At 41.3% G+C, this 15,806-nt stretch overlaps 1 protein-coding gene across 6 annotated transcripts in view; it reads left to right on the forward strand.

Moving 5' to 3' along the window:
- The window catches only part of kcnc3b (potassium voltage-gated channel, Shaw-related subfamily, member 3b), a 70,663-nt gene that overhangs the window by 4,549 nt on the left and 50,308 nt on the right, over positions 1 to 15,806 (forward strand). For all 6 annotated transcript variants that reach the window (XM_044103397.1, XM_044103398.1, XM_044103396.1 and 3 more), the window contains exon 2: positions 7,738 to 8,442. In XM_044103397.1, coding sequence (XP_043959332.1) covers positions 7,738 to 8,442 — 705 coding nt within the window. The remainder of the gene's footprint in view (positions 1 to 7,737; positions 8,443 to 15,806) is intronic.

Below are 15,806 nucleotides of genomic sequence, written 5' to 3' on the forward strand. Positions count from 1 at the left end.
ACCACTTGAACTGAAAAAAAAAACTGGAAATAAATCTGGACAGACTGAAACTTTAATCATAAACTGGAGCGAGTTTCAGACTCTGGATTCTGCAGCTGAGACAGAAACAGGAAACAAAGGTTGGAGGCAGTGTAACACCAATTATCTTCCTGTGTGAAACACGAAACGGAGAAAAAAATTTCAAGTGATTTAAAACAGCATAAATGATTTCAAATAATCATTCACATAACTTATAATACTTTCCTTTTTTACATCACTACCATTACAAGTGAATAAAATTACTTGTTTTTCTGTTAATGACCAGAAAGGTAACAAAGGTAATAATAAATACAAATTTACCAAAATCTATTCAATGAAAATCAGGCATCACTTTTGAATTGTGATTCAACAGAATTATTCTAAAAAACAAACTAATCACTCAAGCCTGGTCAAAAATGATACAACTTGCAGCTTAATATTTTGTTGCTCAACCTTTCCAGGTAATGAAAGTATTTTTATAACTTTTGCACCTCCGGCGTTCTGGCTTTTATTTTCTAGAGGCACCATATTTCTTCTTTTATTTATTTATTTTTTTATGATTCAGTTGTGCCACATTTCAAAAACAATGTCTGATTTTTATTGGTTAATTGTCAGTTAATGTTTATTTATTATTACTTCTTTCAGTTTCAAGTTGTTTCAGTAAGGTGCAGTAAGTAGCCCTTACCCTACCAACAGTTGTGTCCATGTTTGTACGTGTTAAATTCTCAGTTACTTCTCCTTTAATTAACCAGGAGATTCTGTGTTAATATCTGTCCACTGCAGCAGCTCAGACAGTTAAAAGGTTTATGAAATAAAGTTCACATGCTAGCAGCTATCTTTAACAAATCCAGTTAACCTGGGTTTAATCTGTTTTGGCAAAACAGAGATTTTCTGCGCATGCAAACAGCTTTCAGTGATAAAGCTTTACAAAGAGGCTTTTCAAAGATTTACAAAAAAATGTTGTTTGTGTTGTATACGTGTGGAAAGGATAAGTTAGAGTTTCTGTCCTCAAAACCAAAACCACATTTCCGAAATTAATCCACATCTGTCCTGTTAATTCAAATGCAAACTGATAAAGTAAAAAAAAATGAGTGGCAACTGGCAGAATCATAACCTAATGCAGCTTTAGCCATGCTCAAAATCCTCCATTGAACGTTCATTTTAAAGTAAACGCTGCTGCCCCCTGGTGGTGGAGGATAGCTATTACAGCTTTCTTCACTGGCTACAAAAATCCATCCAGAAGTAAATAAAAAAAAAGGAAACAAAACATCCATTTAAATTCTGAATAATTTATCTCAGATGTGCTGGTTCAGGAGAAACTCGGTTCAAACTGGCATAATAAACTGGACTTGACTCCATCATAGACACAGCGCTGTAAAAAATGAAGACACTGCTGCACTGAACCAAATGGAAAACCTGGAGGTTTTTCCACCAAATGTTGATTTGTGAACTCTCCCTGAGTTAAAACATTAGTATCGTTGTTTCTAAATGAATATGAACTTGTTTTCTTTGCATTATTTGCAGTCTGAAAGCTCTGCATCTTTTTCCTTATTTTAAGTTTTTGCTTTGAATTTCACAGACATGTTGTCAGTAGTGCATAGAATAAAAAAAACAATGTCCATTTTACTCAAACATAAACCTATAAAAAGTAAAATAAGATAAACTGATCATTTTAAATAGAGTTAATTTTTCCAGAGCTGTATTTGTGTGTGTGTGGGCGTGTGTGCGTGTGTGCGTGTGTGTGTGTGTGTGTGTGTGTGTGTGTGTAACGTGTCGTGAGTAAACATACATAAAACTAAACTGCATTGAATTAAGCAAATAAAGTATTAATTACATCTACCATTCCAACTCGATCCAGATATCCAGACTCTCCCTCCTCTCTCTCACCTCTTTTGCATCTAATCGCCAACTTCTCTCTTTAGTATCTAATTGTCTTGCAGGTCACAGGTCAGGTTTGAGTGTAGTAATACTCCATCCCGTGTGCCGTTTCTCTGTCTGGGCCAGCGCGCCGCATCGCTGCGCTGCCGGATCATAGCAGGCCTAATCACACCGGCAGGATAGAGTCATTAATTAGGAGCAGGCAGGTTTAAATGACTGGGAGAGGAGCTGGGAGGTGAAGCTTAAAGCTATCCACTCTGAGCACAAATTCTCCATGAAGCTGGTTTTGAAGTTGAACACTGAGGGATTTTAGCTCAGATTTACCCGGGGTCTAAAAATAGAGCTCCTTCTCGACATGACACAGTATCTTGTCCCCCTTATTTCAGCTCCGCTTTCAGGGATTAATCTGACCTTTCCTTCACCAAAACACCTTCTTCTACCATTTCTCACTTTTCATTCCGACATCTCAACCTGACTTTGTATGTTAGGGAAAAACTTCCTCATGTAGGGCAGGAAAGATTTGAGACCTGCAGCTCCTGCTGCAGACTCCATTGCTGCCGGTCCATTCCTGATAAGAGCTTTATGTATTAATAATCCCCAGGCAGCTACAGGGAGCAAAGCAGGAGTGCTTGAGTTTGGTTTTTAATAGAAAAGAAGGGAGCAGCAGCAGTTGGGTGAGCGACCGACATGCACAGCACTGAAGACCCCAGAGGGGGGCGGCGGCGGCGGCGGCCTGTGTGGATTGGTCAGCCCTGAAGAGCTCCACGGTGATGTTGCTGAGTAGAGAAGCAGCCGCGGGTAAAAGAGACGCTTCCTCCTGTACTGCAGCAAATAACTGAATATCTCAGCAAAATCGTTCACAGGTGGATCTAAGAACCTAATGTGGCCCAGATGTTCTCACTTTTCTTCTTTTTCAAATGTTAGCCACAAAAAATTCAAGATGGCTGCCATGGCTGTCGAGGAAGATTTAAAGATTTATTTTTTCATTAAATTTGCCAATATTTAATCACAGGTGAATTTCAAATTATACATATTTGGACCTATAGAAATCATATTTGATTGTTCAAGATGTCATGCAAAAACTGAATTTTTTGGACTAAAATTGCCAATTAGATTAATGTTTTTGGTGACAAATCATAACCTACATGTTGAATTGTAGAAGCCATATTTTCTTGATCTTGTGTCTCAGGTTTCTGGTGGAAATTTTTCAAAATGGCCACCCTGGTTATAATGAAGAGTATATGTTTGCACCAACATTGGCAGCAGTTATTGCCAGAGGTGAGAATAGCTAGCTTCACTAATTCATGCTAATTCTAAACCACTAAACACACAGAAATATTAGCAGAACCTAATGCTAAGCTGCTAAAAGCATACTAATGTTAGCATAAACTAATGTTAAACCTAAAGCATTAAAAATATTAGCAGAAGCTAATGCTAAACTGCAAAAGACACAAAAATGCTAGCAGAAGCTCATGCGAAATCACTAAACCCACAGAAATATTAGCAGAAGCTAATGCTAAAGTGCTAAATGCATGCTAATGTTAGCAGAAGCTAACACTGACCCGCTAAATGCATACACATATTAGCAGAAGCTACTGTTAAACCTCAGCACATTAAAAATATCAGCAAGGTGGCGTAGAGGGTAGCGCCCCCACGTTTGGAGGCCTTCAGTCCTCGACGCGGCCGTCGCCGGTTCGATTCCCGGACCCGACGACATTTGCCGCATGTCTTCCCCCCTCTCTTTCCCCCTTTCCTGTCAGCCTACTATTGTATAAGGGACACTAGAGCCCACAAAAAGACCCCCTGGTGGGGAAGAAAAAATATATATATCAGCAAAAGCTAATGCTAAACACAAATTAACAAAAGCTAACACTAAACTGTTGAGCAAAAAAAAAAAAAGAAAGCTAATGCTAACCTTTAACTGTCTCCCAGTTTGTTCCACACTTTTTCCTCCAGTTCAGGACTGGAGTGAGACTCACAGTAACGTCCTCAGATTCAGATTTTGCTGAATTTGATCATTTTAAAGTTGCATGAATACGACGACCAAAGCAGAAAACACGTGATGTGACATAAAGTTCATCCAAGTCGTGAAAACGGGAAACATTTCATGGCAATAATCGGTTTAAAAGGGTTTTAAAAATGGCTCTCATCCTAAAATTCAAGTGGCTAAATGTAAAAACATATGAAAACATGACCTGAGGGGAGAGCAGCAAATCTTTCTGCTCGTTTCCACATTTAAAGATTCTTACAGGAATATTCTGTGATGATTCCCTAAGTGATCTGACATCAGCTCTCTGTATTTTTGGTTGACTTCAGTTGCCTTTTTTCACATATTCACTCCATCCTTCTTTATTTAGTGTGTTCCTACCATCACTTTCCCATAACACACACACACACACACACATCCTACCCGGCTCAGATTTGCACCGTGGGGTGCAGAGGGTGGTGAGGTGGAGTGGCACGCGCCGCACGCGTCGTGGCGTGGCTCCGCACTGGAAGGGGAGGTGACCGCAGTGCTTTGGCTCTGGCTGCAGTGCTCCGGTTTCTCCTGCGGGGGTCTCCTCGACACTGGGGGTGAGCGCTAGAGAGGAGAGAGGGAGGAGGGAGGAAGGGAGGGAGGTGATAAGGATGGAACAGCGTGAAGCCTTGTGGTTACATCCTTTGATGAGGTACGGTGGCGTGTGGAGGGAGAAATGTCTGCAGAAACACACACACATCACACACACATCGCTGTTTCCTCTAACATCCAGCTCAGCAGCAGCTCCGTCTACCAGGTTCTGCTCTGTATTTCCCCCACGTTCCCCTTCCTCTGCTCCAGCTATCTGTTATCTGCTCTCCCTCCATCCCGCCGCTCCTCTGTGATTGCTGAAGGTTTTGCACTTTTTCTGCCAACTGCTGCTTCTGTTCCGCATAGTCAGCACTCCTCCAAATTCCTCCCTCCTTCCCCCCGGATACTGCTGCTCCTGCTGCTACCTCACAGTCAATGCATCCCATAATCTCCCTCCCTCCCTCCTCTTCTTCTTGCTGCAGTGTTTCTTCTAATATATATTAGCGTCTGCGCGGCGCACCGTGCTGCAGAAATGTTCCTCTCTACTCAAATAGCCTTTTTTCTTTAAACACACGCATGTCATTTTGTCGCTTCTTTGTAGTCAGGTGAGTGTGTGTGCACTCCTCCTCCTGCTCGCTGTGTTACGTGTGTGTGCGTATGTTGTGGCGCAGGACACGGTGGCCAACGCAGGAAATGCTGCAGCAGAGAGAAAGTGTTGGTGCTGTAGGTGGAGGGGGGAAGGTTGTCCCAACCTTCATTTCTCAAATGTTCCTGTGAGAATCTTCTTTCTTTTTCCTGTTTTTAATCCTCCCTTTCTGGACTTTTCTGAGGTTTTTTTTGTTGTTCCTCCTTAAAATCAGCCATATCCCATGTAAATAAAAGTAATTTTGTCCTTTTAAAGTCAACAAAGAACTTATGTCCAGGATGAATTCTGATAGAAATCAATGAGCTCCTCTTGCCTCACCATGAAGGAGCAAACAGAGACAGAACCGCAGTTACAGACTTGTGGCTGACTGTCCATAAAATATTCAGCAGTTCGCCCAATAAAGTCGCATCTGCAGCTGTAAAGTGCGAGCTGGAGTGCAGGGCTCCAAAGTTTAACTAAAACTGAAGTTGTTTTCTTCAAGAAAATGTACGAAAACGATAAAACTTTTTCCAGAAGCTGCAGCAGAAAAAGTTGAGTGTGGCAGGGTGGAGCTGTCCGTGGTGCTGGACCGGGACCCGGCCCGGCAGCACAACAGAACCCCCTCTGGACCAGGAGCTACAGCACAGTTTGGCCCAGAGATGTTTGTACTTTGATGTGGAATGATACAGCTGGCTCTGTTTCAATGTGTCTGCATGCAAACTACAGGAGTTTTGCAGAAAAAGGAAGCGCAACTAACTTTGCAGTGCAAAGCAAGAACAGGCGAGAAAAACTTTTCTCACTTCTTCCTCTGAGGAATAACTTTTCTTTCTTTTATTGTTGACTCATGCAGAACGCTCGCTTTCAGTCGTTCTTACCTTTGGGTTGACAAACTGAATCTTTCCTCTGGTTTAGGGGAAAAGGAAAAGTCTTCATACATTACAAAATCTGTTTCTTCAGATGCAAAACGAAAAGTAAATAAGTCTGCAGGAAAGAATAAGAGTGAGAGCAAAGTAAAGTAAGTTTAGGAAGCAGACAGAAGGAAACAGACTGAATCCAAGGGTGATGCAGAGATGGGAGGACAAAAGATGACAGCAAAGAGAGAGAGAGAGAGAGAGAGAGAGAGAGAGAGAGAGAGAGTGAAGGGAACGGGATGGTTGAAGAAGAAGGAGGAGGTGAAGTCTTGATTCCTCTTCTTCAGTGAAATGTGATTCCTTTATGCGAAATATGAGAGTGAGAGAGGAAGAGAAAGTGAGGTAGAGGGAGGGAGGGGTGCAGGGAGGGCTCACAGGAGAGGAAGAGGAGGAGGAGGAGGTGAGTGGTGCATTTCTCTGAATAGGGAAAAAAGGTTAACAACATAAACACAGTGGGCTTTTTCTTTTCTTTTCTTCCTGCTGGGAACGCGTGTCTTTTCTAAAGCCCCTCTGGATTGAGAGGCAACCCACAGGCAAACAATCTGACCCTCAGTGGGAGAGAAAGAGAGAGAGAGAGAGAGAGAGAGAGAGAGAGAGAGAGAGAGCAGAGAGAGAGAGAGATGGGGGAGAGAGAAGGAGAGAGAGAGAGAGAGAGAGAGCAAATAACTCCTGCTTTTTACTGCAGCAGAATTCATTCACTTTTATAGTGCACTCTCCTTTTAATGCTCTTCCTCATCCTCACCCCCTCTTCCTCCTCCTCTTTTTCTCCTCCATTACTACACAAGAGGCAACGTTACACGAGCTGCCCTCTCAATCTGCTGCATTCACTTTCTCTTTTCTCCCAGCTCTTTCCCATCAAAAATCTGATTTTCAGCCTCATCCTCTCTCCTCTTTTCTTTTCTCACCTTCCTCTCTTCCTCTTTAAGCCCCTCCTCTCTCACACACACGCACACGCACTCACACACACGGCTCAGTGCAGTGCAGTGCAGTGCATGGGAAAAGTGGAATAATTGTGCATCGCCTGGATCTCGGTGCGGTCGGAGGGGGCTGCAGCAGTTTGTGTAGAGCAGCACAGGCTGATTGAGGAGATCTAACATTAGTACGGACAACACACTCTCGGGAGGCAATTAACGCGCGCGCACACACACACACACACACACACACACACACCCACACACACACACACACACACACACACCCACACACACACACACACACACACACACACACAGAGCTCTGCACCAACACATCACAGAGGTATTCTGCAGGAAGGTGGGGAGTAGATCCCCAGTTCCCCTCTTTTTCTCTGTTTTTTTTTTTGTTTTTTTTAAAACATTGGAGCTCTTGTCTACGGTGGCCCAGTAGGAACACTGCCTCCCGCTTTAGCTGCGGTTACAATTGAGATGCTGAATGTGGAGGACTGTCCTGACAGTTGGAGGGAATCAGATCTCATCATCTCTGTGGTGTCAACAAGCTGCCATGCGGATTCTGACTCACGCCACCTGTTTTCCTGGTTTCTCCCTTTTCCACGATGCTCGGTGCTGCAAACTACTTTGCGCCCCTCTGCACCTCCTCCCCTCCCTGCCCCTCCCCTCCAGACCCCCTCCTTTTCTTCCTCCAGCTCATCATCATGTGAATTCATGTGAAACCTGCTGGTGTTACTGTGTAATTCCAGTAATGTTGATAATCCAGATCTATATATTTCTCCCCCATTTGTTGCTAAAAAACATTTTTCTGCCCTTTTTCTCTCCCCGCAGACTCCTCAGACTCCTCCTCCCTCCTCCTCCTCCTCCCTTCGGTTTCTCGCATCCTCTCCCTCCCCCCCACCCCCCCGGTGCTCTATGCTCAGTTCGGTGTGTGTATCCTCTTTCAAAGGGCGCAAGGGTGGGAACAAGTCGTCCAACAAAGCATGTTACAGCGCAGACATGACTTGTCCGTCGGAAAGCGAGAAAATCGTGATAAACTGCGGGGGGGTGCGGCATGAGACGTACCGGAGCACCCTGAAGACGCTGCCCGGTACCCGCCTGTCGTGGCTCACCGAGCCGGACGCCTTTAGCAACTTCGACTACGACCCCAAATTGGACGAGTTCTTCTTCGACCGCCACCCGTCGGTCTTCTCCTTCATCCTCAACTACTACCGCACCGGGAAGTTGCACTGTCCCAACGATGTGTGCGGTCCTCTGTTCGAGGAGGAGCTGGCCTTCTGGGGCATCGACGAGACGGACGTGGAGGCGTGCTGCTGGATGAACTACCGGCAGCACCGGGACGCGGAGGAGGCGCTGGACAGCTTCGAGACCCCGGAGCCGGAGGCGCCGGACGACGACCCGGCTCTGGGCGGCGCGGACGGGGACCTGAGGAGACTGTGTCTGCAGGAGGACGCGCGGAGAGCGGGCTTTTGGAAGACCTGGCAGCCCAGAATATGGGCTCTGTTCGAGGACCCGTACTCCTCCAAATACGCCCGGGTGAGTTCCTCAGGTCTCCAGACTTGTTGTTGCATGTTTTCAAGAATTCGCGTGAAAACTTTGTTTAAAAATCTTCCATTAAGCCTAATTAGTGCGAAAACAAGCCATCGATATTAACTACAGGTCACTAACTGCTTGCATGTAATCTCTGGCAGGATTAAGTGGCGGTTGCCTGTATTGACTTACTGATGTTTAATAATTAATGCCGATAACTTGAGGAAAAAATGGAAAATGGTTTGTCAGCCTTACAGTGTCTCCCTCCCCGCAATTCTCCTACGAACAAGTAAACCGCAGAAGGACGTCCAAAGACGTTTCTGTGTGACTCAAAGCCGGATTTATAAATATGTATTTAGTGAAGAAATGCGGTTTGCAAAGGAACGCGAAGGTTTTTACGACGTTAACTAATGTCTAAAAGTGGCTGAATGGAAACCAGTGGAAGTATTTCCACTGATACAGAAACGTAATTGAATGAAATATTTAAATAACTCTACATGAATATGTTTATTAATATATAAAAGTGGTTGAGAGGTTGAAAATATATCTGAATAAATCTAATTATGTAGAAATTAAGCTAAAAGTGAAAGGTACCTGAAAAGACAATGTCAGCATAAAGACACATGTTGACTTCAATGGGGTACTAAACTAAAACATTAACATAAAGATGCATAGATGTGGTCTAAACGTGCAAATAAAAAATATTTATATGTATGGACTGAAGTTTAAATGTGACTAAAATGTGAAACACCAACAACCCTGACATGGAGCTTCGCCTCACTGTGGTTCAGTTTTAGCCAATTCAGTGATTTGCTTTATTTTTTTTTGTAAAGCATGTCAGAAATATTCAAGAAAATTCAGCTTTGAAAGGTGAAACACTTTGGTGCAATGGTGCTTAACAAGCAAAGCAGTATTCATTTTCCTAGTGGCCAATTGGCTGAAGTAGGTAAAACCATAAGATGGTTTCCAACGCGTGTATTAACGCATATTCAGATAAACTTGGTGTTTCAACTTTTAAAACAGGCTTTAGACAGGATGGAAGTTTTTAGTCATCTGCAGGTGGTTGTGATTCCTAAATCTGGTCGAAATGTGAATGGGGATGTAGTTGACTTATGTCTGTCTATTGATGTAAAGATAAAGCCAAAAAGTACCAGATGATGTCGTCCTACTGGTTTTTGAAATGTGTTTGTACATAAAGACGCCTCTTGACTCCAGTATGGATAAAAACCAGCAGGTGAAAAGAGTCTGCATGAACAAAGACGTCGGTTTGGTTGGGTTTTGTTGTAAAAATACGTTGGTTGATTAAAGTCCAGTTTTCAATGCTCGTCTTGGGGCAAAATGAAGCCAGGCACCTTTAGAAACCATAAATAAATGATACATTTTGGCTTTTACTATGTCAGATTTGATGTTTCTGAAAGTGGTCTTCATCCATCTTTGGGATACTTGAGCCGTGATATAACGGCTACTGTGGTTAAAAAGTAATGATTTAAACTGAAGTATTTGTAGTTGGTGGAATAGTTCCAGCCCCTTTGTTGAGCAGGTTTGAGTCCACAGCACTGAAGCTCATGGAAAACCTCCTGGTTGTTCCACCAAATAATGATTTCTGAGTTAAAACGTTAGTGTTGTTGTTTCTAAATGAGTATGAACTTGTTTTCTTTGCATTATTTGAGGTCTGAAAGCTCTGCGTCTTTTTCGTTATTTTGACTATTTCTCATTTTCTGCAAATAAATACTGGAGACATGCTGTCAGTAGTTCATAGAATGAAAGAAAAACGTTCATTTTACTCAAACATATCAATATAAAAAGTAAAATCAGAGAAACTGATGACTTTGCAGTAATTTCCTGAGTTTTTTCCCAGAGCTGTATATATGGATGTAACACATCATCCTTCAAACCTTCCTGTATGAAGTTATTGTAGCATAGTTAGTAAAAATGTTCATGGATTCCTTTACTTTTATCCTTAAAATGCTCTGCTGTGTTTCTGTTTTAACATTTTCTCCTGATTGCTGCATGTTTTCCTCAGGTTTTTCTCTGGTTTTCTCAGGTTTTCTTCTGGTTTTCTCTGGTTTTCTTCTGGTTTCCTCTGTTTTTCTCTGGTTTTCTTCTGGTTTCTTCTGGTTTTCTTCTGGTTTTCTCTGGTTTTCTCAGGTTTTCTTCTGGTTTTCTCTGGTTTTCTCAGGTTTTCCTCTGGTTTTCTGTCCATTATGCCCAATTCACTGGGAAAATATTTCCTGCTTTCAGGGAAACTCCTGCTGAAATCCCTCCTAAATGCTCTTGTTTTAAGACATACAGGTGGAGAAGTAACAAGTCTCCCTGACTGGTTTTGATCCGTGCCGATTCTTTTATTCTGAGCTTTCTGTTGCAGATAAATCCAGCTGTTTGATCAGAGCTGCTGCTTTCTGTTTTTTAAATTTAGAGTCACCCTATTGTTGTATTCAATTTGTTTCTTTTTACTTCAATTTAATCTGTAAAAACAGTGCAGCAGAACCAGCCGGATTTCTGAATTTATTGATTTAAAATGAGGTGAAATTATCCAAACTCCAAATTCAGCATAACTGCACAGTCAAGAACAACATCAGTGTCTCTGTATTTGTTTAAAACAACGGTGCATAACATGATCTATTCACTGTAACTTGAAAAAGAAAAGCAGGAAATACTTTTACGGCTGTCAAAATACTAAAATATTGAGTGTTACAGCTGTAGCAATGCTTTCTGTAACGTTTAAATGTTATTGTGTTTAACAGAGTTAAGCAAAACTTTATTCAGTAACAGAGTTTTACTGCAATTGATATTTGTTGGTTATTGGTTGGTTCATATTCAAAGGAAAAGTTTGAAGAAAGCTTTAATAGTTTTGAAAGGTCAACTTTTTAAAACCTTGGTTTAACTGGATACCAGTAAAATCCTCATGGACTCAGACAGGAAGTGATTCTGTTGGACCCCCGATGGGATCGGTTCCTCACCACGTCCAGCAATCCCACACCATGATTTTTATGATAAAGAAATAAAATCACGAGAACAAAAGTCTTAAATTACGAGGATAAAGTATTCTTCTACTTCCTTCTCGTGACATTGTTGGTGTTTTTTATCGTCGTAAAGGAGTGCTGCCAGTGGTGAGAACTCAATCCCATCAGCGGTAAAACAGAATCACTTCCTGTCTGAGTCCAGGTCCAGTTTGGTGTCAAACTCATTTTCGTTTTGGGTCAAATCAAGATCATGAAAGCTCTTAAAGGGCCGGTTGTGCCAGAATGCATTGATAAAACCTGATCACAAAATGTTAAAATATCAATTCATTCTTGAAACGAAATGATAATATTGATGATCTTTTCAGTCCCTTCAGGATTTTATGATACTTTTTGTGGTACTAATTTTGAAATATTTGCAGTATTTGCTCTTATTTTGACGGTAAACATGAATTTTTATTACTCACTGTTTGAGAAAAAAATCTGCAATAAACTCCCAAATATGTATTAGCAGAAAAAGTGTGAGGATTTGTTGATTTTGCGTAAATTTCCACAATAATTTGCACGAAACTGGAGGGACTGATTGATGTAATTTGGCAGCGAACAGATAAAAACTGCATTGATTTATTGATATCATGATATTTAAGCACACTTTGTGTTTAGTCTAGAATCTAGAGGGCCACATAAAAAGCTGCGGCGGGCCGGATTTGGCCCACAGGCCTTGAGTTTGACACGTGATCTAATATCATCACGTATGGTGATAATAATCAATCATTCAAAGATTGGAATCTGCTAAATCTCAGTTTGTTTTGGTTTTTATCAACAATCAGCAGCTCAAATACTCATTTATTAAATGAAACATAAAAACAAAAAATTCCAACTATTTGTGTCCTTGGAAGGAAAAAAACTAAAAGATCTTGAGACCCAGAACTCGGTTTCAGTCAGGAAAAGTCGGATTGTTGCGTTTTGACTCCAATGTCTAATGGGATGAAAACAGCTTCCTGGTTTGGACTTTAGCATGAAAACATCTGGTCTGATTCACGCCACTCCATCAGCTCCATGTTGGCTGCAGGACGTGGCGTTGTGGCAGCGCTGCGGGGTTACGGGGAGTGCAGAGCAGGTCGTGGGTGGAACTGATTTGGACTGAACTGGTTCCGTTTCTGGGTGAATTCAGCCCCGTTTCACTGCGTCCTTCCATGTATGTCACACAGCGAAGTGACCCCAATCAGGCCCCGTCCTCACTGCTCCTCCATCACGCTATGTGAAGACATGCAACCTTTTCTTTAGTCTCTCTATGATGGAAACTGAATGTAAAAGGAAAAAAAAACCCAAGGTGAATCAGACAAAAAAAAAAAGAAATCCTGACGTGGAAATGCACCAAAGGCAGATGAGAGAGGAAGAAGGAGCCGAGAGCAAACATAAAGAAAGATGGGGGTGGCGCTGGTGGGGCGGCTTTACTCAAACGATTTCTATGTGGGGGGGTGGAGGGTTGTTTGCATGGCTGTGATGTAATGCAGCAGTAATCAATGTTCTGATCGGAGCGATCCACCCTTGGGTTTAGCTTCGTTTTTCTGTTTTACTCCCTCCTTCCTAATTTCACCTTCACCGCTCATGAGGGCGTGAGGCTCACGCACAAAATTCACCGTAGTAGTGCACACATGTAGAAGCATATATACACACAAGCTGGTGTTTGTGCTGGCTTTTCTGCTGCAGTAGACACGAGAGAGAGAGAGAGAGAGAGAGAGCTGGAGGAAGAGGGAAAAAGAGGCAAAGGGGGCATGAAACGGGAAATGGAGAAGGGGAGAAAAAGGACTTAAGCAGGAGCCTGAGAGGGGTACAGACAGGAGGAGAGGCGCTGTGCGGTGGGGATGGGGTCCTTCTCTTCTCTTGGCATCTTCGATTATCAGTGAAGGCTTGAGCCATCCAATCTTCCCCCGTCTGCCTGCTAATCGATTGATGTTTCATTGACTATCTGCTCTTTTTGCCTCCGAATGTGAGCGGCTCATTCTGGACTTGTAGAAAGTAAAGCAGCTGTTTAATGGAGGCGTCTCAGCTGCGTCGGGTTCTCTTTGAGCCCGGCTGGTTTGGACCTTACAGTGAAAACAGGAATCCATCCATGTAGATCTTGACCTTGGTTCATTTATAGACATTATTTAGTCTTTTTGAACCACTGTTGCATTGCTCTCAGTTGAATTTCTTTGTGTTTCTATTGACCACAAACTGGAAAACTGGAGTTACAGAATAGGCCTGTCACAATAAGCAATAAATCAATGAATCACTAGGGATGCTCTGATCAGGGTTTTTGCTGCCGATACCGATACCGATCTCCCACGACGCCGATCTTTGAATATCACCGATTTCTGCCTAACGCCTGGATTGGCTGTTAATTTTTTCTGTAGGTATAAATGATTGTGATCTGGCAAAATTAAAAAAAATATCTGGCAATAAATTCAGCTGATTTGGAACCTGTTATGGAAATAAATGTGCTCAATAGAAAGACGCCAATTTTGCAAAAACTAAAAAGGTTTTTGCTAAAATGGTTTTTCAGCTGTATTAAAAATATTGTATCTCGCAAAGCCGCAATGGAAACTGTTTTTTTCACACCACTAGTCATGTGATCAACAACTGGATGTTACTACTGGCGGAAAAGACGAAGAAGACGACAGGAAGTGGCAGGAGGATGATGGCGCAGCGTGTTTTTTTTAATAGGTTATCACATTATAAAACGCATTCATGTGATTTTAATTGTGTTTCTTATTTAATGGAAACACTGCAAATACAAAATTGTGTTTTTTCGACAAAGTTTTGCGCACATTTGAAACGAAAACGCCATTTGTTTTGGTTTCTAAAGATGCCTTTTAACCCTTTAGAGTTCATTTTGTGCGTTTTTTTTTTTTAACTTAAGGTCTTAGTGTTTCTATTTTTCAAGAAAAACACAAAAAGACAAAAAGAATTCCAAACTATCTACCCATTTTTTGGGTGAATATTTCCCAAAGTTTGGGAGAATCAAAATCTTTTTAGTTTTTGTGTAAAGCTGTAAAAAGGTATTAAAAGGGGATTTCTCTTTTGCCAACAAGTCATGTAAACTGGGAAGTTAACATCATGTACAAGAACATATTTCCACCTGCAGCGAGAATGTCTAGAGTGCGGCCGGATGTCTATTTGTGGCATTTAGAGAAAGTGTTTCAGGGGGAAACATTCACTGATGCGAGGCTTTCGAAAAAAGATGCATGCGGTGGCTTTTACTCAAAAGGCCCTTCGGTGAACCCATTCATTAAAATTAGCTTTACAGCTTCACCCTGTTCTTCTTAGTGAGAATACAGAAGCGTCCCAACAGGAAATAATAATAATAAAAAAAACCTTCTAGAAGACTGTGTGTGGTTGTTTTTATAGTTTTCATAGATTCATGCAACAATTTTCTATAAAAATCTTTAATTTCAGTCAATATTGTGTGTTTAGTTCATTAATGATCGCCTCGGGAGGAGAAACCTCTGCTTAGGAAAATAACTGATATATACAAAAAGAAAATGTCAAAATATGCAAATGCACAGGAAAATTAATATATTAAAAAACGTTTATGAAAATTGTCCCCTTGTGCAAAATCTGACCAAATTTTTTTTCAGTAGAAATAATCTTTAGAGCAATAATCTGCTGATATTTTAGCCGGATGGGATTTTTTTTTTCAGTCGTTTTGTTCGATCTGTCATTAATTGTTGTGGCGACATTCATAACAGCTTCAACAGAAAGTCAAATTAAATCAGAAGTTCACATTTTAAATGATCTTTTCCATTAGCAGCTTCAGCATCAGTAATGGTAAACATCAGATTATCTCCAGATCTCTTCTAAATCCAGCAGTTTCCATAAAAAACAGGAGAAATTTGATGTGATACTGAATGCATTTTGTGTCCATTCAGTACTTTGCAATCAAAGGCCTGTAAGGTTGAAAATAGTTTCCGTTTAATTAGCTTCATACATCTTTTGTGTTTCCTCTGATTGCATTTTGAATGCCCAGTGAAACAAACAAAAAAAATTGCTCTCTTTTAGTTTTCTTCTTCCAGAAGTAAAAGCTTTCAAACTGTGTTTTGGTGCGTTCACTGGTTGAAAATAAAATCTGATTTCTGAGTTTACAGTCACCAGTTCAGTTTAGTCGAATGTGAAAATCAACCAGTTCTCATCTCGACCATGTTAGACTGCTAAAAATTTAAATTAAATTATTTTTTCCTTATTTACGTCTTTGTTTTGGATCTATTTTTCTGAAATTCCTACTTTAGAATTTGTTTTTTTAATAGTTTTAATAAAAATAAAACAAGATAAAATGGCTCCTGCGTACTTTAATGTAAGGAACTGGCATTTTGGGACCTTTACTATGTGGGTTTTAATTGTATAAACAGTAATATGATCTACTAAAAA

The sequence above is a fragment of the Gambusia affinis genome, linkage group LG20 (assembly GCF_019740435.1).
Source record: "Gambusia affinis linkage group LG20, SWU_Gaff_1.0, whole genome shotgun sequence".
Classification (NCBI taxonomy): Eukaryota; Metazoa; Chordata; class Actinopteri; order Cyprinodontiformes; family Poeciliidae; genus Gambusia; species Gambusia affinis.